The 24,621-nt window shown below is 33.6% G+C and overlaps 2 protein-coding genes across 2 annotated transcripts; one reads left to right on the top strand and one right to left on the bottom strand.

Moving 5' to 3' along the window:
* The first annotated feature begins 8,775 nt into the window (after positions 1 to 8,775).
* LOC132063818 (putative glucose-6-phosphate 1-epimerase) lies at positions 8,776 to 14,608 on the top strand. The gene is made up of 8 exons (XM_059456545.1): positions 8,776 to 9,385; positions 9,608 to 9,682; positions 10,076 to 10,132; positions 10,226 to 10,389; positions 11,211 to 11,345; positions 11,534 to 11,636; positions 13,570 to 13,669; positions 14,047 to 14,608. The coding sequence occupies exons 1-8, from the start codon at positions 9,275 to 9,277 to the stop codon at positions 14,226 to 14,228; spliced, it is 927 nt and encodes a 308-aa protein (XP_059312528.1). The 5' UTR covers positions 8,776 to 9,274; the 3' UTR covers positions 14,229 to 14,608.
* Positions 14,609 to 14,734: 126 nt separating this feature from the next.
* LOC132063819 (exosome complex component RRP41 homolog) lies at positions 14,735 to 21,168 on the bottom strand. The gene is made up of 12 exons (XM_059456546.1): positions 20,996 to 21,168; positions 20,841 to 20,887; positions 19,887 to 19,947; positions 17,859 to 17,897; positions 17,701 to 17,768; positions 16,789 to 16,867; positions 16,674 to 16,710; positions 16,378 to 16,494; positions 16,179 to 16,264; positions 16,007 to 16,096; positions 15,830 to 15,913; positions 14,735 to 15,089 (listed from the first exon to the last, which is right to left on the bottom strand). The coding sequence occupies exons 1-11, from the start codon at positions 21,047 to 21,049 to the stop codon at positions 15,866 to 15,868; spliced, it is 726 nt and encodes a 241-aa protein (XP_059312529.1). The 5' UTR covers positions 21,050 to 21,168; the 3' UTR covers positions 14,735 to 15,089; positions 15,830 to 15,865.
* Between the last annotated feature and the right edge of the window lie 3,453 nt (positions 21,169 to 24,621).

Genomic DNA, 24,621 nt, shown 5'->3' with positions numbered 1-24,621 from the left:
TCTCTACAGCTGTTGATAGACATTATTTCTAGACCTAAAATTCATCTTCTCTCCTAGTATGATACAATTTCATCTTCATCGATGAACAGTTCTCCACCAATTTTAACGTTTTTTGCCTGATAGCAATTCTGTATTTCAACTCACGATTTTCAAACCAATCTTTCACCATTTTTATTGTCCATCGTCATTTTTGTATAGTAACACTGTTTTCCGATCCTACATTGTTAGACTTCAATTGTGCTTCGGCTTTTGTTTGTGGGAAATAATGAATAGAAAATTTTATGAATTTAAGCAGCGGGATACTGGGAGTGATGATGTGTTTAATGAAAAAAAGAAAAAAAAATTCTTTAATGCAGCATATAAAAAAGTTGAAATGTGTGTATGAGACGTGTGTTGTAATTGTGTGTATGAAATGTGTATAAATTATTTATACATTAATAATAGAAAGATTTTGATTACTAACCTGTGTATTAATTGTATATAAAAATTGGTTTGTATCGTTTTGAGATATGTGTGATCCCTGTGTATATAAAATCTGTATAAATTATATATACTGTAGTTTTTAAAACTATTGAAAACTAATAATTGTATGAAATGTGTATGGAATATTCTATATATCATTTGTGAGATATATGTGGCACAATGTATATGAAATGCGAATAAATTCGATATAAATTAGTCTTAAAAATGTTGAAAACCGATGTGTATAAAATGTGTATCGAATCTCGTTTGTATCAATTAGAGAATTTATTATACATATATACTTTCTCATAAACTATATATACTTTGATCAGATTTTATATAATTCATAATCAAAATATACATACAACTTTTATACATATTTCATACATAAAAATTATAAAAATTTATACAGTTATACATACTGCATACAAAAATTTATACATATTTATTTTCTGGAGTATGAACTTTGTATGGAATCTGGTTGTATCAATTACAAATTTATTATGTATATTTCTCTCGTAATTTATACATACTTTGATAAGATTTTATACAATTTATATGTACTTTATCATAATCAAAATATACATAGAGCTTTTATATATATATATATATATATATATATATATATATATAGATATATACATATTTAATACATAAAAATTATAACGAATTAGGCGGCCGCATTTGCATTAAGCCTACAAATTATAACGAATTTATACAGTTATACATATTTGGTTTTTGGTGTATGAACTTTGTATGGAACCTGATTTGTATCAATTACAAAATTATAACGAATTTGTATGGAATCTGATTTATACCGAGAAATTGATTGTGTATGAATTTTGAATGAGAGAATTACTGATTAGAATGGACTTTTCGAGCAAAAGTTGGAGAAATTTAGGGAATAATATCTCTTTATTTTGAATGGGGAGAGAAAAGTGGATAAAATAAGGGAGCAAAAGTTGGAGAAAATCAAGGAACAATATCTCTTAATTTTGAATGCGGAGAGAAAAGTGGATAAAATAAGGGAAGCAGTTTCCTTACGTTATTTACTGTGTTTTATTTGCTTCTTTTTAATTTACCTTATTCGTATAGATTTCATAAGAAATCTATTGATATATTTTGTAAACTGAAAAGTATCGTTATGTTCTGTAAACATACCCTCTTACTATGTACATATACGTTTTTTGCCCTGTTATTAATCACCAAGTAAGAATATGTACAGCTTCATACCATACTACATCACAGACTAGTATCTTAAATAAGGACTCGTCTAACTCAAGCTATCCTAGAATTGATAACTTTGCAATAAATTCCGAAATCCTGGAGATGCTCTAACATTACAAACTATAGCAGTCTCTCTAGCTATACTCTACCAGCTTCTCCTATGTTTCTCAAATATACGATTGTTCCTCTCTAACTACAAGTTATGCACAAATTCAGTATAAACAAGTTTGTATATCTGGGCAGCCTGTGATTTCCCCTTGGCATTGGCAATAGTTCTATGCAGAAACTGGTTCCGGTCTGTGTCTATTTGAGCTTGCCTTTGTATCTATCCCATCAATCTACTCCAAACTCTTTGAGCAAATTCACATTGCCTGAATAAGTGACCAGTTGACTCATCCTGGTTGTTACATAAAACACATTTTGTATCCACTTGCATTACCCATTTAGTAAGTCTGTCAACCGTCATCAGTCTCTGTTAGACTTGGAGCCAGACAGTGAAAATAGCTTTTGGTCTTGCATAATTGTTGAACATCAGGCACTTCCAAGGTACTCTAGGCATATCACCCAACAATTGCTTATAAAACTGGGCTATAGTACTTTTTCCAATTATCTAGGAACTATGCAGTTGTCCCAATGTAATCCAGCTTCAAAAATCTTTCTAAGCATCCAGCAAGCCTGTTTAGGCACTGGCATATCCATGTACCATTGATCCTTGATATAATATGCATGAACCCATCTAATCCATAATTTATTTGTCTTGTGTGTAACATCCCAACAAGTTTTGAGAATAGCAGCTTGGTTCCATACATGTAAATTGAGAAGATTAATGCCCCCTGCTGATTTAGGAGTGCATACTCTACTCCATGCTACCAATGTCTTCTTAGGTATAACATTTGTACCAGACCACAAGTAGCTTCTGCAGTACCCCTCTATCATCTTCATGATCTTGGCTGGGATGGGATAAGAAAAAGTTATGCCCAATATGCTTGAATCCCAAAGAGCACTGATTGAACAAGTTGTTTCCTACCTGCATAGGATAGTTTTTTAGCCGTTCATGAAGATGTTTCAGCCACTATATTCTCCACTAGGGGTTGCCACTGTATGAGGGTCACTTTCTTTGTTGACAGAGGGATCCCTAGGTATTTGAATGGCAAGGTTCCAATAGTAAAGCCTAGATGTTGCAAGCTACTATCTTTGATCGTTTGATTCACCCCTCCAAAGTAAATGGAGCTTTTAGTCAGTTTTGCTTGCAAACCTGATACTTGAAAAAAGCGAGTGAAGCATTGGTATAGGGCCTGGACAAATTTCAGCTACCCTTTGGCAAATAGAAGCAAGTCATCCGCAAAGCACAGGTGTGTGGGGTTGACTTTTGCACACTTAGGGTGGTATTGAAAATCAGCATTGTCTTTCAGTCCTGCTAGACACCTGCTAAGATACTCCATGGTTATGGAAAAGAGGAAATATGACATAGGATCACCTTACCTCAAGCCTTTAGCTGCACTAAATGGCACTGTAGACTCTCCATTGATTAGAATTGTATAGTTCAATGTTTGGACACATTCAGGTATCCATCTGGTAAAGAGTTCGGGGAATCCCAACTCAATCAACATCTGTTCTAAAAAGATCCATTCTACAGAATCATAAGCCTTCTGTAAATCTATCTTAATCATGCATCTATTCTGTAAATCTATATTAATCATGCATCTAGAGGATACGTGTTATCTTGAATAAGACTATACTAATTCGTGTGCCATAAGGATATTATCCCTTATTTTCCTTCCAGGAACAAAACCAGCTTGAGTGTCACAAATAATGGTAGGAATTATCTTCTCATTCTTGAGGCTAGGATTTTGGAGATCAATTTATACAACATTGTACAACAAGCTATAGGTCTATAATATTTGGCACTTTGGGGATTATCTATCTTTGCTGTACCAAAACTCAAGCTGGGGAAGTTTGCATTGTTCAACTTAGGGCTGCAATTTTGGTTATTTGGTATTAGGGGTGTACAAAGTAAGCCGACAAACCGCACCAAACCGATAAACCGAGTCAACCCGAGAAAAAACCCGACTAGTGGTTTGGTTTGACTTGGTTTGGTGTTGAAAAAAAAAAACCGATCATAATTGGTTTGATTTGGTTTTAACTTAAAAAGTCAAACCGAACCAAACCAACCCGACATTACATGTATTCAATTTTTAAAATATTTTATACATAAAAATATTTATTTGTAATGGAATTTATAGATATTTCTTTTATTTTTTTTGTAGTTTTTTAATCTATTGTCATATTATTCAAGCTTGAACTTCGAATTTTGAATGTCAATAAGTTTTATATCCTATGGATATTTGTAACTCAAATAAAGTTCAAACCAAAACCAAATCAACACTAACGCTAACAAAAGAAATTCAATTTACCACTAGGAATAACAATAATGTTGGATATCTATTCTTTAGTTTTGCATAATTAGTTTAGAGAGTGAAAATACATAACTTAAGTTTTTTTCTTTTTTCATGTAACTAATACTTATTAGCCGTGCTTATTTTAGCATGACTTAGTATTTTTAGATTATGGTCATTTTCTTTGTGGCTTGTTAATTAGCAATATTTATTTTAACCGATTTTATTAGTTTTGTTGAATATTTTAATACAATGTTATCACTCTTCTCACATTTTGTGTTATTTTCTTAAGAAACACCTTAATTATATAGTTGTATCTTACTAGGACAGAAATATTTGAAGTAAAAGTTATATGTATTGTATCAAGACTATTCGGAAAAAAAAAACCCGAAAAATCCGAAAAACCGAATAACCCGAGAAAACCCGAGGTTGAAAAACCCGAATTTTATTGGTTTGGTTTGGTGTATAAATTTAAAAACCCGACGCAATTGGTTTGGTTTGGTGTTTAAAAATCCGAACCAACCCTGGGCCCACGACACTTATATTTGGTATGATAGGAAGGGTACTACTACTCTGTTGTTGTGTTGAGGACTTTGTTTGCTTTGAGGGCAGCTGATTAGTTTGCAATACAAGTTTTTTCCCTTGTGCAATAGTCCTCAGTGGTTGTTGCTGAGCAGGTGTAGTACTTTTCTGAGTTTGTGACACCATTGGTGCATTTGATTTTTCAACTCCACTGCTTTCTTGGACTTGTGACACTATTGAGGCATTTGGTTTTTCAACTCCACTAGGCTGAGGATCTTGAGTTTGTATCACAACAGACTCAATCGTGAAATATATATATATATGAGTTTCTTTACGTTATTTTATTGTACACCCTGAACGAAAATAATCGTGGTATATATGAGTCAAGACTGTATTTGTAAACTTAAGAGTCAAATTCTTGCGTAACTTGAGAACTCCCAAATTTTGTCGATTAAGTAATATAATGCTAGTCTAATTCTTAGCCGGAAAATGCCTTAAGAAAAAAATCATCCAATGTCCAACCACAAAGTCAAATTATGAGTTTGCCACTAGGTACACCGTACACTGCCTAGTGATAAATAGAGTATTAAAATAATAATAATAATAATAATAATAATAATAATAATAATAATAATAATAATAATAATAAGTCAAACTATGTATATGCACTGAAAGAAATTTGAAAAAAAAAAAAAACACAGAATTTTTAAGTTTGTATAGATCTTGAACATGGCACAAATCTAAAGAAATATTTCTTATTTAGATGAGGAAACAATCATGTCTGATATTTGATGGGCAAAAGTTAGAGAAGCACATGATAAACTATGAGACTCTCGTGGAGAAGACAACGCACCATATTTCTATAAAAATACTTGGTTTATGGTTTACTGTGATGCTTCTTCATATATCCTTGCTCCGAACTTGCGTCCTTTAATTTCCAAGTTCTTATAATAATCATAATGTCTGGGACAACTTGTGGTGCAGTTTATATTTTCATGGGATACTTGCTATTTATTATCATGTAGGTATCAGGTAACTCTCCCTATTAAGGCTTGACATATTGAAAAAAATCGCATTGTAGTTTTTTTTTTCTTTTTTCGCTTCCACTGAAAATTAAAGCGAAACCTCATGCAATCCACTTATTAAGTATCGGGTCAAATCCTTTAGAGTCCGTTTGGATTGGCTTATAAGTTGCTTATAACCTGTTTTCAGCTTTTTTGAGTGTTTGGCTGATCAGCTTAAAATCATTTTCTGTTTAAGATAAGCTCAAAAAAATAATTGAGCCCATTTGACTTAACTTATTTTAAGCAGCTTATAAGCTGTTTGCAGCTTATAAACTGCTTAAAATAAGCCCATCCAAACAGGCTCTTAGCGCCCCTTCAATTCCAACTTCAATTACTCTGTTTTGACTTCCACAAGACAGATGGATAATATTCTTTTTGCTATAATTGATCAATCATTTAATTGAGGCTTGGCGGACTGGTGGTATTAGTGTATGAACTTACGTATCTATTTCGCTTTATTGAGGTTCATTCCATTCATGTAGTACTAAAAAATTTCTCTTACAAGACAAGTTAAGAGAACTGCAACAAAATTCTCTAATTCTAGTAAGAAAATCTTGATACACACGGATCTAATATAAGGGTGAAATTAACAACTAAGGGTGTGTTTGATACTTAGAAAAAAAAAACAATATTTTGCGGGAAAATGTTTTCTTTGAGAATAAGTGGTTTCTTCACTTATGTGCTAATGAATGATAAGTAAGTAAAATTGTCAAAAAAAAAAAAAAAAAAAAAAAAAGGTAAGTTAAATTTTTTTTATCCCAAAAGTGCTTATGTATAATCCAAAAAATACTGTGAGGGTGGGTTGGGGAGTCGGGGCTTGGGGGTCGGGTAGTAGCAACATTGGAGGTGTTGAGAAGATAATGAACTTGAAATGTCACTTATAAAACTTATTTTTTCTTACTTTTATTAGGGAAGTCGTTAACTTAGCTTTCTAGAGAAAGTATTTTTCAAAATATTTTGACCAATTAAATATGAAAAAATAAAATACATTTTCCAAACACACCTTAAATCTTAATCTGACAAGTTGATAACACGTATATGGTTCTTTGAATATATTCATTGTGTTCTATTATTAGTCAAATCTGCATTAGCTTCGACAAATTATAATCTCTTTATACATTTTTTCTCAATTGATGACGAGAAGAGGGGATTCCTGTCCGAGTCTATCTCTTTTCCTTGAGATTAGAGGGCAATGTTAAAATAAGGATATGATCAATAAATTACCTTTAGTTACAATTAAGATTGAAAGAAAGAAAGAAAACATTTTAAAACTTTTTTGGGAATAATGTGTACATTAAAAATATTATAAATCATATTTTTTGCGGAAATAAATTCTAAAAATCGTAATTAAAAAAATCGTTCACTCTCTAAATTTTAACCATGTCATTTTCATTGGGACAACTCGAGTACTAGGGAAAAATATCGCTCCTCTGCTCTAGTTTACGTGGTGGTGTTAATTGAGCACGTACTTCAAAAAATAAAGAAAGTCTCTTGAAATTTATGATTTAAAACAAGTCATAAATATATTTATAGTTGTAAATCATTTTGCTAAAGATAAAATGAGATGTTTAAAGCTAAAATAGAAAAAAGACAGCCCAATACACAAAGCATCCCTCATTAACAGTATCTTGGAAAAGCTTACCCTAAAACTAGTTTAAAACTAAAGTGTTTATAAATCAGGAAATATGACTTCTTCTTTTTTTTGATAAATTAAGACATATGGAGGACTTGGAACTAGTGCATATACCGTTTATGTTAATTAATCATGGTTAAGCAAAAAATCAAGTTAAGCAAGCATATATATAAGTAGGCGTTTGGACATAAATTGAGTAATATTTGAGGGGGGAAATGATAGTACTTGTAGTTGAGTTGAAAAAATATTTGAAAGATAGGATGTGCTTTTGGATATGTTGAAAAAAATCGTGTTATCTCAAAGGGAATGTCCGTCATTGATTTGTAAATATCTTTTTCTAATATATTTTTTTACACCTATATTATTTAGTGAATTATTTTATCTATATTTAATGCAGTCAAGTTATCCGTTACTAGCCGTTGGGGAAACACCTATATATACACTATTTGGTTAACACAAATCGATATAAGTTTCTCAGAAAGTTGATTTTCTTTCTTGAAATTTGTTGTTTCTGTTCTCAGTTATTTATTAGAAGAGTTTGTTGAATTTTAAGAGATATGTCTAACAATATTATTCCTTGTGTTTATGAATTTTGTTTTTTTCAAAGATAATATCTTTGACACGCCGCAAGCTAAATCCTTTTCTCCTTAAGAATTGTTTTTACAACAGGATATGCATTTTCCTTGAAAATAATTAATCAAATAATCTTTTGAAAATATAATTTTTTAAAAAAAAAAATCGTGTGCAAACGAGTCCCCTTAAATAACGTTGATTGTTCCAAGTGGAGTCCTTTCAAGTTTGCTAATTGCCAGCTCTCACTGTCCCCCCTTCCCACCTGAGGTAACTCAAATACACCTCAGCTCTCATGCATTTATCTAATTAATTTAACTTCTTTTTTTTTACATTTCTTTTATATTTTCCAAGCCTCAGATGATAAATGAAAATTGAATTGTCAGTCCATGAAAATCCCTCCCTTTTTATTTCTAAATCTTGACCTCATTTGTACATCAACTTGTACCTCTTCCTATCTCCCAGTCAGAAAATATAGAAAGATTCAATTTTTGCTTCACCCCATTAATTCTTAATGCAGTATTATACTTGAGCTCTTTCCATGTTTCCATGTTTTGCCTGCTATATGGCCAGGTTTTATACCTTTATTATTCTACTATTAAGTCTTAATTGCTGTTAATTAATGCACTGTTAACTTCTTCTTCCCTGCTTGTTTGCATTACACTCCATTCCCCTCTCTGTGCATTGAATGAAGTCTAGATCTTTATGTTTTTCCTTTATTTTATTCATATTTTCTTGCTTCCTTGAAATGGGGTTTTCTTTATTTGGAAGTTTGATGCCTCAGTTGGTAATATCTGGAAATATTAGGTACATTTTCACTTTTTTATTTTTTTTATTTTTTTTATTTTTTTTATTTTTACAAATGGTTTCTTGATTTAATAAATCTTTTGAGAGTTTTGAAACTTGGGATTTTATCTTGTTTTGAGAATTTTGTGGTCTATGTTAGAACTAATAGAAGTTAGTTATTAAAGTAAAATTTTCCATTTTTGTATGTTTGTTAATCCATTAACTTATAAGATTTACTTTTGTTTTGTCTTAGGTAAAAATATCACATGCCCTCACCGTGAATTTAGCTAGGATGTTGAGTACTTCTATGCAGTTGCCAAATGTCCCATTTTGTTGGTTTCTTGAGGTAGCTTGAGAAGCTGATGTTGCTATTTGAAGTTTGATTTGCTGATAAAAGAAAGTCTGATTTGAGTAAATGTACATTGAATGTGAGAGGTTTTGATAAGGTTCAGGATAGAAAAAGCAGATTATAGAAGGCTATTTATATTTTGGGTTCACTAGATTACAAGAATCCAGGAAGGATTTTGTTTAAGATAGTCAAAAAACTCCCAATATATAGGAGCCATTTGTCCATTCATTGTTGGCAGCAGTTTTAGGGCAAAAGTGCTTTGCAAATGGGGCATTATGCAGCAGTTTGGGATCATACAGCAGCAATTGAAGTAACAAAAGATTGGAATGGGATTGATCAGGTTGTGCTTCGGAACCCTCAGGGCGCCTCTGCGCGGGTTAGATTCCGTAAACTCCTCTTACTTTAATTAGATCTAATGATTTTATGATTCTAAAAGCATCTGTTAGATCACTTATGAAGAAATGGTCTTTTAGATCTCCAGTCAATTACATGGTCTTTAATGTTATTATTAACTGCTTTTGCTTAGAATGGTATCCCCGATTAGCAGACTTTTAACCCCCACCAACCCCCATGGTTATGACAATTTCCTTTAATTCAGGTTAGCTTGCAAGGAGGACAAGTTACTTCTTGGCGGAATGAACGAGGGGAAGAGCTCCTATTCAACAGCAGTAAGGTGGGGTTTTCCATTTTACTAGCAGTTAATTCTTATGAGTAAAACTAGTATTTTGGCTAGCAATGGAGATCTAAAGATTCTAAGATTGGAGCTCTTTCTTTAAGTTCTATTTTCTTTTTAAATTTTATCAAGTTCCCTTTAAGTTCTTATCACTTGTCTCTGGTGTAACGGTTGGAATTAGAGGTTTCTCTAATGTTGTAGACAAGACTCAGCAAAAATGTGCAAAGTTGACTCATTAGGGTGCTTTGTCCTACAATTTCAATTTGATACATATAAGTTGCATCATCTATTTCTTACTCGCAATGTTATGCGCTTTTCAAAAGCCGTATTTGTAATTGAACAAGTGTGAAAGCTGATTCTGTTTCTTATTCTAATTTTGCTCTTATGTTTTAGAGCATCTTCAAGTCTCCAAAAGCAACACGAGGAGGAATCTCTGTTTGCTTTCCACAGGTACCTTTGAATGTGCAATTCTATCTATCTTCTTGAATTACTTGCACTGAGTACTGTCCAACATTTTGTATGGCTATCTAAATTATTCTGCAGTATGGAAATGGTGGTGCACTTGAGCAACTTGGATTCGCAAGAAACAAAATCTGGACCATTGAGGATGACCCTCCATCTTTAGACTCATATGACCCACAAGGAAAATCTTTCATTGACTTGCTGCTCAAACCTTCAGAAGATGATCTCAAGTTCTGGCCCCACGGGTATGGTCTTCAAACTCTAGTTGGTTTCAGTACGGAGCTTCAGATATTGAATCTAAAGCTATTCATTGTCCATATCAAAATGGAATCAAAAGCTATTATTCACCTTATCAAAATTTGCGGTGTTTTAACTTAAAATGCATATAGACTTTATATCTCAGAATCCTCTTTGGATTTGAAAATGATTTCACGAGAACCTGGTCATGAAATCATTTATATAAATATCTAAGCTATTCGTTGTCCATATCAAAATTGAATCAAAAGCTATTATTGACCGTATCGAAATCTGCGGTTATTTTAAGTTAAATGCATATAGACTTTATATCTCAGATTCCTCTTTGGATTTGAAAGTGATTTCACGAGAACCTGGTCATGAAATCATTTATATAAATATCAAACTCTAGTTGGTTTCAGTATGGAGCTTCAGATATTGAATCTAAACCTATTAGCTGTCCGTATCAAAATTGAATCAATAGCTATTATTGACCGTATCAAAATTTGCGATTGTTTTAACTTAAATGCATATAGACTTTAATTTCACGAGAACCTGGTCATGAAATCATTTATATAAATATCTAAAATGGAAGAACAGATTGAAGTTAGCATACTTGGATGCTTTCAGTTTCGTCAAACTCTCAAGATTGTTTTCACCATGATATCATAAATAATTCATAGATAGATATGAAAGTGAAGTACTTCCATGCTAAAAATGAAAGACAACTTTTGACTGTATTTCATGTCAAAAGTCACTTCTATGTTTACTTGGTTTCTTACAGTTATAGCTTTCGAAGTTGCTGATGAGTCTCTTCATTATTACTTTCTAGTTTTGAGTTTCGTCTTCGGGTTACGCTGGCATCAGATGGAAGTTTGTCCTTGATATCTCGTATTAGAAACATCAACGGCAAACAATTCAGCTTCTCTTTTGCTTATCACACATATTTCTCTGTTTCCGACATAAGGTATGTTACTCCCTTTTTATGAGTTTATCACTTCCCAACGTCTTTGTACTTCTTTTCGGCGGAAATATTGTAGCTGTTCGAATTTCAGAGAAGAAAAAGCCATTTTGTTTTATATCGTGATTGCACAATAATTTGATGATTTCTGTTCTTTCCAATATCTTAGACTATTACATGAATCTTATCCACAGTGAAATAAGGATCGAAGGTTTAGAAACACTGGACTATCTAGACAATCTGTGCCAGAAAGAACGCTTTACAGAACAAGGAGATGCCATAACTTTTGAATCTGAGGTATATTTATCAATCAAGCTACATCGTCTCAAAACTATGTGGTTATAGATGACAGATGAAATATCATGAATTTCATGGTGGCATTATTAAGATATCTTCAAGAGTGACTCTATATACAACCCTATCACAATCTTGGACCCCTTATAATGAGCCCTGAGAAAGACAAGAGGTGATCTTTTTTTGTGCTTTATGTAACCACGTCAGTCGGATTAATAAGTTCCTTCAAATTCTGAAGATAGTACTCCATATCTCTGTATTCAAAATCCACATATTTAGGTGAAAGTCCCTAAATTAAATAAAAAAAATATTTACTTCCTCAGTGTATATAAGTTAAATAAACTAAATAGGCGAAGTACTATTATTTTACCTCAAGAAGAGTATGGTTAAATGAGAGTCTGAACATTTCTCAATGCTTCCATCAAATCATCCCTTTCACTTATATGTTGAAGCCCTTTTGTGGCACCAAAATCCAAAATCACATCTCTTAATCTTATGACCATCGGATCAAAAAACTTGATTTTGTTAATCTCACCACTCTAATGAAATGTGCTAAGACTTGGAGTATCAATAGTGACCAAAATTATGTCACTACAACGCCTAATCGAAAGAGTTCTAAACTTATTCGAACCTTTAATTGTAAGTTCACCAATAAAAGAACAACCCTCTAAAGTCAAATATTCAAGAACCACACAACTTGAAAACAGCCTTTTGATAAAATAAGGTGGGACGCGAACTTTAGTTAGACTAAGATTTCAAAAATCGTAAACCTTTTAATTTTGGCGACAGATATAAGTCACAACAGATCAATATTAGAACATGGAGAGTTTCAACGTCAATGAAACCAGAATGCAGGTTGCTTATAAGTTTAAAATTAGCTGCATTATGGTTTCATCGATGTTGAAACCCTCTGTGTTCTAAAATTGATCTGTTGTGACTTATATCTATCGCCAAAATTAAAAGGTTTACGACTCTTGAAATCTTAGTCTAACTAAAGTTCGCGTCCCACCTTATTTTATCAAAAGGTTGTTTTCAAGTTGTGTGGTCCTTGAATATTTGACTTTAGAGGGTTGTTCTTTTATTGGTGAACTTACAATTAAAGGTTCGAATAAGTTTAGAACTCTTTCGATTAGGCATTGTAGTGACATAATTTTGGTCACTATTGATACTCCAAGTCTTAGCACATTTCATTAGAGTGGTGAGATTAACAAAATCAAGTTTTTTGAGCCAATGGTCATAAGATTAAGAGATGTGATCTTGGATTTTGGTGCCACAAAAGGGCTTCAACATTAAGTGAAAGGGATGATTTGACGGAAGCATTGAAAAATGTTCAGACTCTCATTTAACCATACTCTTCTTGAGGTAAAATAATAGTACTTCGCCTATTTAACTTATATACACTGAGGGAGTAAATTTTTTTTTAATTTAATTTAGGGGCTTTCCTCTAAATATGTGGATTCTGAATACAGAGATATGGAGTACTATCTTTAGAATTTGAAGGAACTTCAATGACTTGGATTGAGCTTTGTCAACCCATGGATATTCTTTTCTTTGTGAAGAATTGTCCCCAAATAGAGAGACTCTTTCTTGATGTAAGTATATTAATTCTGACCTGTTAAACATTTTTAATTTGTTCTAGCTGTATTTGTTGATAACTACTTGATTTTTCTTGTCTTTGTGATTTACATCTAATTTGGTAAAGCATGATAGAAGTCCCGATTTGCATGCATACCTCGGTCTCTTAATCTGTTTGCTCCTTTTCACTTTTTTGAATCTTAACATCTTTTGTTGTTTCTGAATTTTATTTGGAAGAAGTTGAGATCCTCAGTGTTCACCTCTTCTGACGGCATTATTTCTACCTTTATTGATTGATCCTTCTTTCAAATGTAAGGTGTTCCTTTTATTGTAGGATTAAGAAGTATTCATTTTCTTACAGATTGACCGTGTATACCTTAGTTCTCCAAATCGCATTGCTGTTCTTGATCATGAAAGGAAACGAACATACCTGATTAGGAAGGAAGGATTGCCAGATACTGGTAAGTCTCGTCAATTTAACATGGAGGCGGAAAATGTCCTCAATTGGAAGTATCCACTAACACCCACCCGCTGTACCCTTAAGGCATATTTTTACCATGATTTACTTTTGTATCTCGAGTCATGCACTATTCTCTTAACAGACCTGATAATATCTGTAATCTCGAGAGGGGTACTTCCTCCATTGGCAATAACTATGCAAGGAATGTAGCATCATTACAAGGGCTTCAGACATTGACAAGATATTTTGTAGTGTTATAGAAACTTTTGGTGCATTAATGCATGATGGTAGAAGTTGCCAAAGAAGCATGAAAGATCTTACCAACTCTAATTTGTATAGCTAAAACCTTTTGGCATCTATTTTTATGTCTTTTCACAGTGGTGTGGAATCCATGGGAGAAGAAAGCCAAAGCAATGGCCGATTTTGGCGACGAGGAGTATAAGCAGATGCTTTGTGTTGATGGAGCATCAATAGAGAAACCCATCACATTGAAGCCAGGAGAGGAATGGACCGGTCGTGTCGAGCTTGTCGTCGTTCCATCGAGTTTCTGTGATCTTTAATCCTTCTAAGTCTGGGCAGAAACATTTCAGTAAAGGCTCAACAGCTTAATGAGGGACTGTAAACTCTATACTAGGTTTATGTACTTGTTAATGATGATGTAATGAGGTGTTATACATTAGTCATTAAACTGCTGTCATGAACCACCAAAGCCTGTCGATTTTTGGAATGGCTTCTTGGTGTTTGTCTTTTGAAGAGTAAAGTTTTCTGTATTGCATTAGTATTTTCAGGTTTGTGTAACTGGCAGTCTTGATGACTTAATGTCATTTTGGTGAAGAGAAGATCAAACTTTTCTGTGGTTTGGAGTATACACCGCATAGCTTCATTCAATGCTGCCACTTTATATCTTTTGATTGAATTTTCTGTTTAATACTTAAATAAAGCTATTTTGCTTTAATCTAATCTGAAGATTAATTTGGCAAGTGTACTGATGTTAATCATGAAAGACCTGTACTTTCTAGTGGTCGATAAAATTCTTAATTCTGGCCATCTTCTCCGGACTCCAATACACTTCAAAATAATCCATCTTTATTAAGATACCTTAACGCGCAAAAGCCGTTTTACTTTAAAGACAAGTTAGGAACAAAGTAAACAATTGACTTCACATATGGTCTACCATACCTGAAGTTCTTTGATACAGTTAAAAAATAACTCTTATCTTGCATATTAATCTTCAATTTTAATAAGGATCCATAAAATACACATCCTACGAGCACTGAGACATGACTAAAAAAGACATTAGGGGAGATAATTGCTCCACAGGCTCTCGCTGATTTGCACATCAAACTTTTTGATCCACCGTCTTCGAAAAGATTGCAGTAGCACAACCAGGACCCATTTTTGCCTTAAGCATCTGTAGCAAACTGGAAACAAAGATAATAAACTGGGGATAAAAGAATCGGCATAGTATGTACCTTCTACTTTACAAGAATTAAATAGGAAAAGACAGCCTACTTTCTAAGTATTTTACCATGCCGAGAAGGTAGAAGAATTAGATTACGTAGTGATTAAAATATATAAATTGCAGTTTCTTAATTTGGCTTACACTATTTTAGTCCTACTGGCTATTTTCATATATTACTCTAGAAACAGCACGCAGAGAAAATCTGAGACACCATTTTACTACATCAAACCTGAAAATTACCAGTTTATGCTAGAACATGACAAGACCTTTCGTTTTCTAAAATTGAAGATTTTGCTATATATTAGCTATCTCCATCGGACTAATTAAATGAACTCGATAAGACTAGCATGTATGTTGCTCTCATTGCGATATTTATTATTACTCAGGAAGTATAATAGTACAAGCTTTTCCTTACCAATCTTCAGTTACTTGTAACCAAAAAAAAGCTCATGGTACTTGACTGAATATATTTTCAATTCTAAAAACCACCCTTAAGACCCCACCCCCCACCCCGGGGGCAAAAAGGAAAGAAGAGATCAAATATGTCTTTTTCTTCTAATTCTTTGAGAATAATATGGAAGAAACCAGCAATAGACTCTCACAAATTTTCTTTGCTTCTCATTTTCCTAGAAGAAAACATTAGCAATGTTGACCAAAAAAGTTCAATGCATTATATAATCAGGAAGAGTATGATTTTACCAAAAATTCAATAAAAGTTCCTCAGACTTTTAAGAGCTATACACCTCGGCGAATCTCCAATGTCTTGGTATTTTCCAACAATATCTGAAAAGGAGCAACAGGAGATGCTGATAGTAGAAAATTTTGCGGAAACAATTATTTGAAGTTGGGAAGAAGGCAATGAGTTGTCAGTCTTACTTCCCGGATGTAGCTTTCCACTGCTTTGCAGCCTTCAACTGCTAATTGCATGACATTTTCAAAAATATCCATTGGTAGTTTAGCATCCATCTGCACCACAGATGGTTATTCATTGATTCAACGGGACAAAACCCTTATTTCAATCGTTACTGCCATTAAGGAGTTAACAAACCTGCAGAAGGGTCACTTTGTCCAACTTAGGTAAAATTCCTACAGTGACATCAGCGCCTCCAGCACTGTCTTCCAAGTAGTTTAGATCTGTTTAACAAGTAATCTCATCTAGATCAGTCACATATTAATACTGGAAAAGAATGATATCAGTTCGAAATAAGGAACCGGAAAATCAGTTAAAATTTTCAGAATTAATTTACCAAGAAGTGGCGTGCTATTCAGGTATCCAGCACTGCACGATGTGACAAGATCACGCATGGGAATCCCAGCGTCAGCTAGTGCCAGTGTAGCAGCATTTATGCATGCTGAACTTGTACCTAAATAATGCACAAAACTTAGTTAAACTGTGCTTCTAGAGGAAAAATAGAATAGAAGAGCTGCAATAGATGGGCTGCATGCAGCGCCAGGCAGCTATTATATATTCTAAATATATATTCTGCTTAGTTATGGAGGAATATAATAGAAGAATAGAACACTAAATCACTATTCTGCTTACCTCCATCTGCTTGGAGAACTTGGACATAAATGTCTATCTGAAAATCAGGAAATTGTAAATGGAGGTCAGACTCCATGACTTATTAAAGTTAAAAATATTAAGTGGACCTCGGAACCTGAGAGCGAGGCATCAGGTGCGTCAATATGCAAGCTTCCATTGTCTGGCGAATAACAAGAGATATCTCTGTGGACCTCCTACAAATGGGAAACAAAGCTATCATCAAAATGACATCATGTAACCAGAAGTCACACGGATTGAATACTTTTTCTTAGTTAATTGTGGTAATCATAGATTGAATAATTTTTCATAGTAATTGCAGGTAATCATAGATGATAAACTATGAAGTGACGAACTAAGATCAGTGATTCATGAACTGTGTCAACTAGTTAGCTTTGTTTCAAGATAATTTTTGCATTGTCTGTGGAAAATTTGTTATTTGCCGCCTTAAGCAGGCTTACTATAAAAGGTTATTCTTTGGGCAGTACCTGTACTCCTAGAATTTTGCTTACTTTTCTACTTCAGACTAGAGTTACTATCCTAGTATCCTAGCAGCACCTTTCATGGCTGGACCAGTTAACGGTCCCAAAGTCTTCCATTTGGTTATAGAATATCTTTATTTAATAACCAAGAAATCCCCGAGGACTAATGGCGCAAGGTTTAAAATCGGCGGAAGGCAGCCCCTCTACCCTTCTCAACTTAAATACTAGGCTTGTGTCTGTGGCAGGGTTTGAACCTGCGACAAGCGCCAAACCCACACATCACTAGCTATGCTCTTACGAATTACCACTAGACCAAAACCCTGGGCCTATAGCATACTTTTCCTTATCCATCCAATTACAATTAATGCTCTATCATGCCTTCCATCTCTTGAACCACTAATCGCTTCGGCCCAGAGCTGGGAAAACCACCACCAGTTCTGGAGGATATAGTCCATTGAATTTTGAAGCACGCTTGCAGATGTTTTTTTGATCATCGCATTGGTGAAAACACATAAAAAGCAGGACTTGAGAAGATAAAATGGAATCACCTGTCACCCTTTGTTTTTCTCCGGCGATCACCAGTGCTGAAATTAGCCATGCCATACTCGCATCGTACCTAAAAGAGTGCCAAGGGAAAGATCATATCATCTCACTTTTAAGGTGATCCAGCTTGCACTCTAAGAATTCATCATGAAAGGTAATTTACCAGGGCCTGGTCATTCATCTGTTGGCTCCTGTTCTGAACCTGAATAATGAAACTAACAATTGAGACATTTGAATAAACCTTTTATATAGGGCAAAACTAAGACTAACACTGTTATCATTGATCAAAGTGGTAGTGATTAGATATTCTTTGTAAATGTGCATGTACACCAGCTTACGAATATCTATCCAATTTTTTTTTTTTTTTTTTTTTTTTTGATAATACATCTAGCCAATTTGCATCTCAGTGTGATACTCTCTGACTTCAAAAATAAAAGCATCAACTGTAAATTTTCCCAGCTTTTCCTTATTGGATGTTCAAGGCACTGAGCACCTACGGAAAACAAAGCAGTAATTTGATTGTCTATATAGCTAAACATCCAGTATCCTTAGGAGCTTTCTTCCGCAAAAACTGGACTGGATGGCATCTTTTATGATTGAGCTTAATGCTGTTCAAGCAGTATGTTGCGATGATGCAACCATACTACACTCAACATGTCTAGGATCCTTAAATTCGACTTGAACTCCCGAGGACACTATTCTTTTTCAGCAACAACAGAGGTTTTGGTGACAGTTATAACTTTGACACGCTAGCACATACAGATATTAATTTTGGTGCAATGGTAAAAACATCTTTTACACAATTTCTCCCGCTTATTCTAATCCTTGATAAACACATTTATACATAACACTTTCTATGTTGAAGACTACTTGGCATTTAGACATAACAAGTATGTGTTTCAAACTTTTAAGTCTCTGTGATAAAGCTTATAGCCTAGTTATTGTATCTGCTCTTTTCATTCAATAAACTCATTACCGCAGGGCCAGCTGACACGAAGACAACAAATCAAATAAATTATGGAGAAGATGCCTGAAGGCAAGCATAAATTTGCAGTTGCACTTCACAAATTGACAAAGCATTCAAAACGGACGAAGTGCCGAAGTCTCTTACAATAGCAGTATCTTATTTCCTTTTTTCCCTGGTAGGCTAAAAACCTTTTATCAGCGAGCATGGACTCAAAAACAAAAATAATAACAACAACAACATACCCAGTGTATCTGGGGAGGGTGGGGCATAAGAAGACAAAAATACTATGACTGAAATTTCTCAATAAAATCCATATTCTTACACACATGTTAGCCAATTAAATTTAATAAAATGTTTATTATCACAATCATTCCCAAGCTACTCAGTTGACTTCGGACAAGAGTCATGTATAACCTTAAAGATAAAGCTATGATTAGCACATTTAGGTCTTCTATAATCTATAACCATGCCATTCTCTCGACAACTGAAAGTACTCATGTGACAAGTGATAACTGCAGAAAATGACAAGAAAAAGAGCCTAAGACATGATTCCACCTAATTAAAAAAAAAACATATGCGCAGAAAAAGATTCGCAGAAAACCTTAATAATTAAATAGAAGTCCCTATTATTGAAGATTTGCGTTATCAGGAAACTTAGAAGACAAGCCCGAGTCCTAAGTACTAGGAAAAGGAAACTGGATAGACACTCTTGAGCAGCATATCTTTTTCAAAAACAAGTTTTACCCTTAGTTCATTTCATTCTAATTATTTGGTTCAAGTTCAAAAGTACACACACAGACTACTGAGTATATTGTTGGCTCAGTGATCAGTTCTTGGTTAACTCCGCTAATATCTTTTATTGGGGGTTGCCCTAGCCATTCGCATGCCTATCAATGACCATTTAACAAGGCTTCTTAGAGAACTTACTGCAAAAGACTAAACTACAAACAGGCCATGCCTTTATCCACATAATTTTTTTATATTCCCTTTCCGCCACCCCACATCTCAAAAGTTAAGTTCTTGTTTTACCAAGCCACATTCCCTCCACCGTGAAGACAATGTCACAAACTGCTATTTTACATGATCAACTTTCCTCCTTTATTTTTCAGTTCAAAGACCATAACCATCACTTCTCCTTTTCAATAATGCAAACAAACAGCAATTCTATTTGATTCATAATCCAAAAAGAGCCAAATCAGCAGATTGAGTGTGATGTGAATTTACCTCCCTAGGACCATAAACTGCAGCAATGACTTTGGTATTACCCATTTCAAAAGAAGCGGAACTGCAAATAATTGAAGTAAACAAACTCAGTTTCAGGTTCAAAATGATGCGGGCTGTAGCAGTCAACATGCTAGCAATCAAAGGCATATCCAAAAGATAGAGTCAGTTGACTCAGGAAAAAACTTATCCATATTTGCACCAAACCAATTTAATTTAACTCAAAGAAAAAGTAGTTATAAATTTACATATAAACTAGCTACATTGAAGTTCTGAAAACTTTTATTCAGAATACAATGTCATGTATCTAATGCTCTTGGTGCAAAAACAGGTGTAAACCTCTCTATAATGACATTCAACTATAACAGGCGAGCTATATTTGGAACTTTTTCATGTTATGCTATCTTATATGTTCTCTATAACAGCATTTTGCTATAGCAACCAAAAAATATTGGGACAAAAGACGCGGTTATAGAGAAGTTCAAATGTATATAAACTTCCTGGAGGGTTTTTTTTTTGCATATGTTTACATGATTCCAATTCGTCGCAGATTTGCTCTATAATTTATTGTCCTTTCATTCCTGCTACTATCTGTTGCTTCTTGTACTTCGATTATCTTATTTATCGGTGGTAGCTACTGCTCTTTTTTTCAGACTGCTTTATCATGACTTTTTCACTTTCGTTAGTTTCATTTTCATACTGCTTTGAGCTGCTTGTCCTGATCTGACCTTTTTTCGTCATGTTTTCTCTTGAGCCGAGGGTCTTTAGGAAACAGCCTCCCTACCTTCCGAGGGGGTAAGGTCTGCGTACACTTTACGCTCCCCAAACCCCACATTGTGGGATTTCACTGGGTATGTTGTTGTTTACATGATTCCAATGAAAAAACAGTGGTTATATTGAAGCTAGTGCAGGGCAATACAATAATGGAGGTAGAAAGAAGAGTGTTAGTGGGGTTACCCATCAGCTCTTGACACAACCCCTATTTCAGCACGAAGTTGTCTCATCTGAAAGTAAAATGGCCAGGTATAAGACGAGTCAAAACAATAACACAATGAAGTTAACATGAAATTAAGTGATGAGATAGAAGTGTAAGTGTAAAGAGGGAAACGAACCTCCATGGGACGGCGACCATCTAAACGAAGACCTTCGGGATTGACGTACTCCATCTTTGATACCAAACACCAATTCACTGCACAGCGGCCTGGATGAGTAGGGACCGTGACGTCCTGAGGTTTTACAGCAGGCTAATCAGGGTTTTCACATTTTCTATTTTAGCAATCCTTTTATTTCATTATATTTGGTAAATCCATTCTTTATTAGAAGGGTAAAGGGTCAAACATGCCCCTTTACTTTGGCAAAATCGCTAAAAATACCATTCATTACAAATTTGGATAAAAAATACTATTTCCATCATTAAAGTATTCAATTATACCCTATCTTAACTAAAATCCCCAAATCATCAAAAATAACCCGATTTTATTTTTAAACACGATCCAACTACATAAAAAAATCATATGCGACCAACTTTTTCCCGAGTCCTACATCTGGAGCCACTAGGCACAAGAGCGGGTAACTCACATGAGTTTTTTACTTAGTTGGGTCGGGTTTAAAAATGAAATCGGATTATGTTAGCAATTTCCGTTAAGACGAGTATGTTTGAAAACTTTAATGGCATGAGGGGTATTTTTGACCCAAATTTATAATGGAGGATATTTTTAGTCTTTTTCCCAAAGTAGATGGGTATTTTGACCCTTTTCCCTTATTAGAAACCAGAGGTCTCGATTCAAGCCCTGATATGAAAAAAAATCTCGATAGGGAATGTTTCCCCCATATGCGGCCCTACGCGGCGCGTATCCGGATATAGTTGAGCTCCAATGCGGGTACCGAACACATAATGGAAAATCAAAAATAAAAAATTTTTTTAAAAAAAAAAAAAAGTTTTTAATCACAATTGTTGATTATCAATGGGAGTAGGTTTATTTTGGTCCTTTAAATATAATTTTGAGCATCTTTAGTTCCTTAAGTTTTTAAAGTGAAGTACCTTTGGTCCAACTAACAAAATTGACTTAAAAACTAACGGTGACTATCAAAACACGGTAAAAATTGATTAAAAATTGACCGACTACTGACCGAAAAAATGACCAACTCAATCAATTGGATCTCAAATTTTTAAAATAAATTGGCCAAGCTCGGTCAATATTTGTTGACCCAAAAATCGAGAAAATCGACAAGCTCGATCTATTTTTTAGATTAAAATAAATTATTAAAAAATTGATCGAGCTCGGTCGGTTTTTTATTTTCTCAACTTTTGGCCAAAAAAAAAATTTTAAGCTCAATGATTTACAAAAAAAAAATTGGGGGGGGGGGTCTCGGGGGGTTCGGTTGTCGAACCACTTAATCGGTTTATTTAAAAAAAAAAATTGGGATCAAACCGCCTAAGTCTTTCAATTTTGTCGGTCGGTCATTTGTTCCGATCATGTGTTTTTATAGTGGTTTTTTATGGGCACCCTTAATTTTTTTAAGTTCATTATGATAGTTGGACCAAAGGTGCTCTATTTTAGCAAACTTTAACAATTAAAGATGCTCTACATTATATTTTAAAGGACCAAAGTAGACCTAATCTCGTAAACAAGGGATAATTTTGACTAACAAATGTCCAAACTCCTAAAATTTGTTAAGTTTGTAACAATGAAACCGAAATTGTTTCTTAGGTACTAGCACCCAAGGGTGTGACCTAGTGATCAATTAAGTATATTGAGATATTTGAGGTTCAATTTCCAGCTAATGTAAAAATACAAGGTGAATTCTCTATATTTGTCCAGGGAGTCGTCTGGACATGATTTGAAATCATGATGATTTAAAGTTGAAGTTTTGTTTGGACATGCAATTTGGATTTCTTACATTTTTTTTTATAGACATAAAAACCCTACAAGTTGTGAAATCATAAAAAATTTCCCAATTCTTATACAATCTTACCAAATGAGCATGTCATAGTTTATAACAAAATCAATACGCTACTAGAAGGCCTTTCTAAAAAATACAATATCAATTAATCAAACTTTAATTCAATAAAATGAAAAATTGAACATGAGTTGTAGTATAACCACTCTTTAATATAATCCTCCCTCATGGTTGGTAAGAGTAAATTTATTATAAATACACCACTAACTTGTAGATCTTTTAATATATGATATAAATGGTTGGTAAACATGATTAGTAAATATATCCACCAACTTATGGATCTACTTTTACAAAATATAAACTTATGGGTTAACTTTTACATTTACGAAATTTGAAATCATAATTTGGAATCCCAAATCATATCTTTTTGAATGATTTGGGATTTCATCTCATGAGATGAAATCACATGTCCAAACGCCTACCAAGTCTCATACATAAGTATCCCATATTGTAACGGTGAGAAATAGCATGTACTTGGTCAAATTAGTCAAGGTACGCGTAAGCTGGCTGAACATCGCGGTTATAAAGTGAATAATCCCAAGTACCATAAGTGAAACAATGTTGAAGTATATTTTGTTAGACACAAATAGTGAAATAAGTATATTTTGTTAGACACAAATAGTGAAATAAGCACCGTGAGTGGAATAATCATAGTACCTCGTCATAAAATATTTTTTGTCTTCAATTTAAGCGCACGTGCGACACTTGACATAAAGCACAAGCAAAGATAGTTCTTTTAAAACTTTCACGATCTTGCTACCCAAGTATAAACTTTTGTATGATTATTTATACGATTATAAATCATTTCATTAGAGAAAATTGAAAAGTTATATATCTATATCTATCTATATATTATTTTAAAGAATGAATATGATTGATTTTTTGCTTGATGGTTTACAAATGAATGACCTCCTATTTATACTACTCTTACCATTACTACTAACGTATGTAATTAATAATTATTGTACAAACTACCTCCCTTACTGTTATTTACAAATAATTACTAATTATTCTATTAAACTACCTAACTTTATTACTACTAAGATAACAATTTCTAATACTGACTACTAACTACTAATTTACTAATCCTATTTTTCAACTACGTACTAACTGTAGACTTTCCTTTGATCTCTCCTTCTTCTAAAGGAATTGCACTCTTTAATTTGAAATGCCACTTGTATAAAAATAAGCTCATACATGGCAAAAATAGTTCCACGTGAAATTCTATAGGTTTAGTATGATGATGTGGCGGAAATTAGAAACTTATCCCTTTTTTGTTTGCGACGACTCAACTTAAGTTATATATTCAACTCTTGTTTTTAAGTTGTTTATGTTTCACATTCTTCACGTGGCCTCTTGGTGATTACTTCTTCCAAAAGGACAAGGAAAATGGCGGTGGCTTCTCAAAATTATTTGTTCTCTCTATTATTATATTTTTTATTTTCAATCTTTATTATTTATGTTGATGGTCTCTGGTTTGTCAATGACTATTGCCACCACAAGTTGCCTCTCCTAATTAGAAAATTATTTAATATTTGCTTCTAATATAGTAAATCCCTCATCGATAATAAAAATATTTAGAGTAGATATTCAAATATATACCATCTTTGTTTTTTTCGAGCATAACTATAGTATCCAAGGCGGCGGTGTCTCTTGGGTACCATTATATATATATATATATATTGTAATGGTTACCATGAATGTTGGCTATCTTTCTTTCTTATCATTAGTTAAGAACCTAAGTGATACAAAGTTGTGCATTGTTCGCATTGTGACA

This window comes from Lycium ferocissimum, chromosome 7 (assembly GCF_029784015.1).
Source record: "Lycium ferocissimum isolate CSIRO_LF1 chromosome 7, AGI_CSIRO_Lferr_CH_V1, whole genome shotgun sequence".
Lineage (NCBI taxonomy): Eukaryota > Viridiplantae > Streptophyta > Magnoliopsida > Solanales > Solanaceae > Lycium > Lycium ferocissimum.
Note: the sequence above shows the minus strand (reverse complement) of the source record. Positions and strands in the feature narration are given on the sequence as shown.

Excerpts from the sequence above, each read along its gene's own strand:
- LOC132063819 (XM_059456546.1), bottom strand. The coding sequence starts at position 21,049 with ATGGAGTACGTCAATCCCGAAGGTCTTCGTTTAGATGGTCGCCGTCCC. Across the intron at positions 16,868-17,700 it reads AGAAAAACAAAGGGTGACAG|GAGGTCCACAGAGATATCTC; the intron begins GTGATTCCATTT and ends TCCCATTTGTAG. Across the intron at positions 15,914-16,006 it reads TGGAAAGCTACATCCGGGAA|ATATTGTTGGAAAATACCAA; the intron begins GTAAGACTGACA and ends GCTCCTTTTCAG.
- LOC132063818 (XM_059456545.1), top strand. The coding sequence starts at position 9,275 with ATGGGGCATTATGCAGCAGTTTGGGATCATACAGCAGCAATTGAAGTA. Across the intron at positions 11,637-13,569 it reads CCATAACTTTTGAATCTGAG|ATTGACCGTGTATACCTTAG; the intron begins GTATATTTATCA and ends ATTTTCTTACAG. Across the intron at positions 13,670-14,046 it reads GGAAGGATTGCCAGATACTG|TGGTGTGGAATCCATGGGAG; the intron begins GTAAGTCTCGTC and ends GTCTTTTCACAG.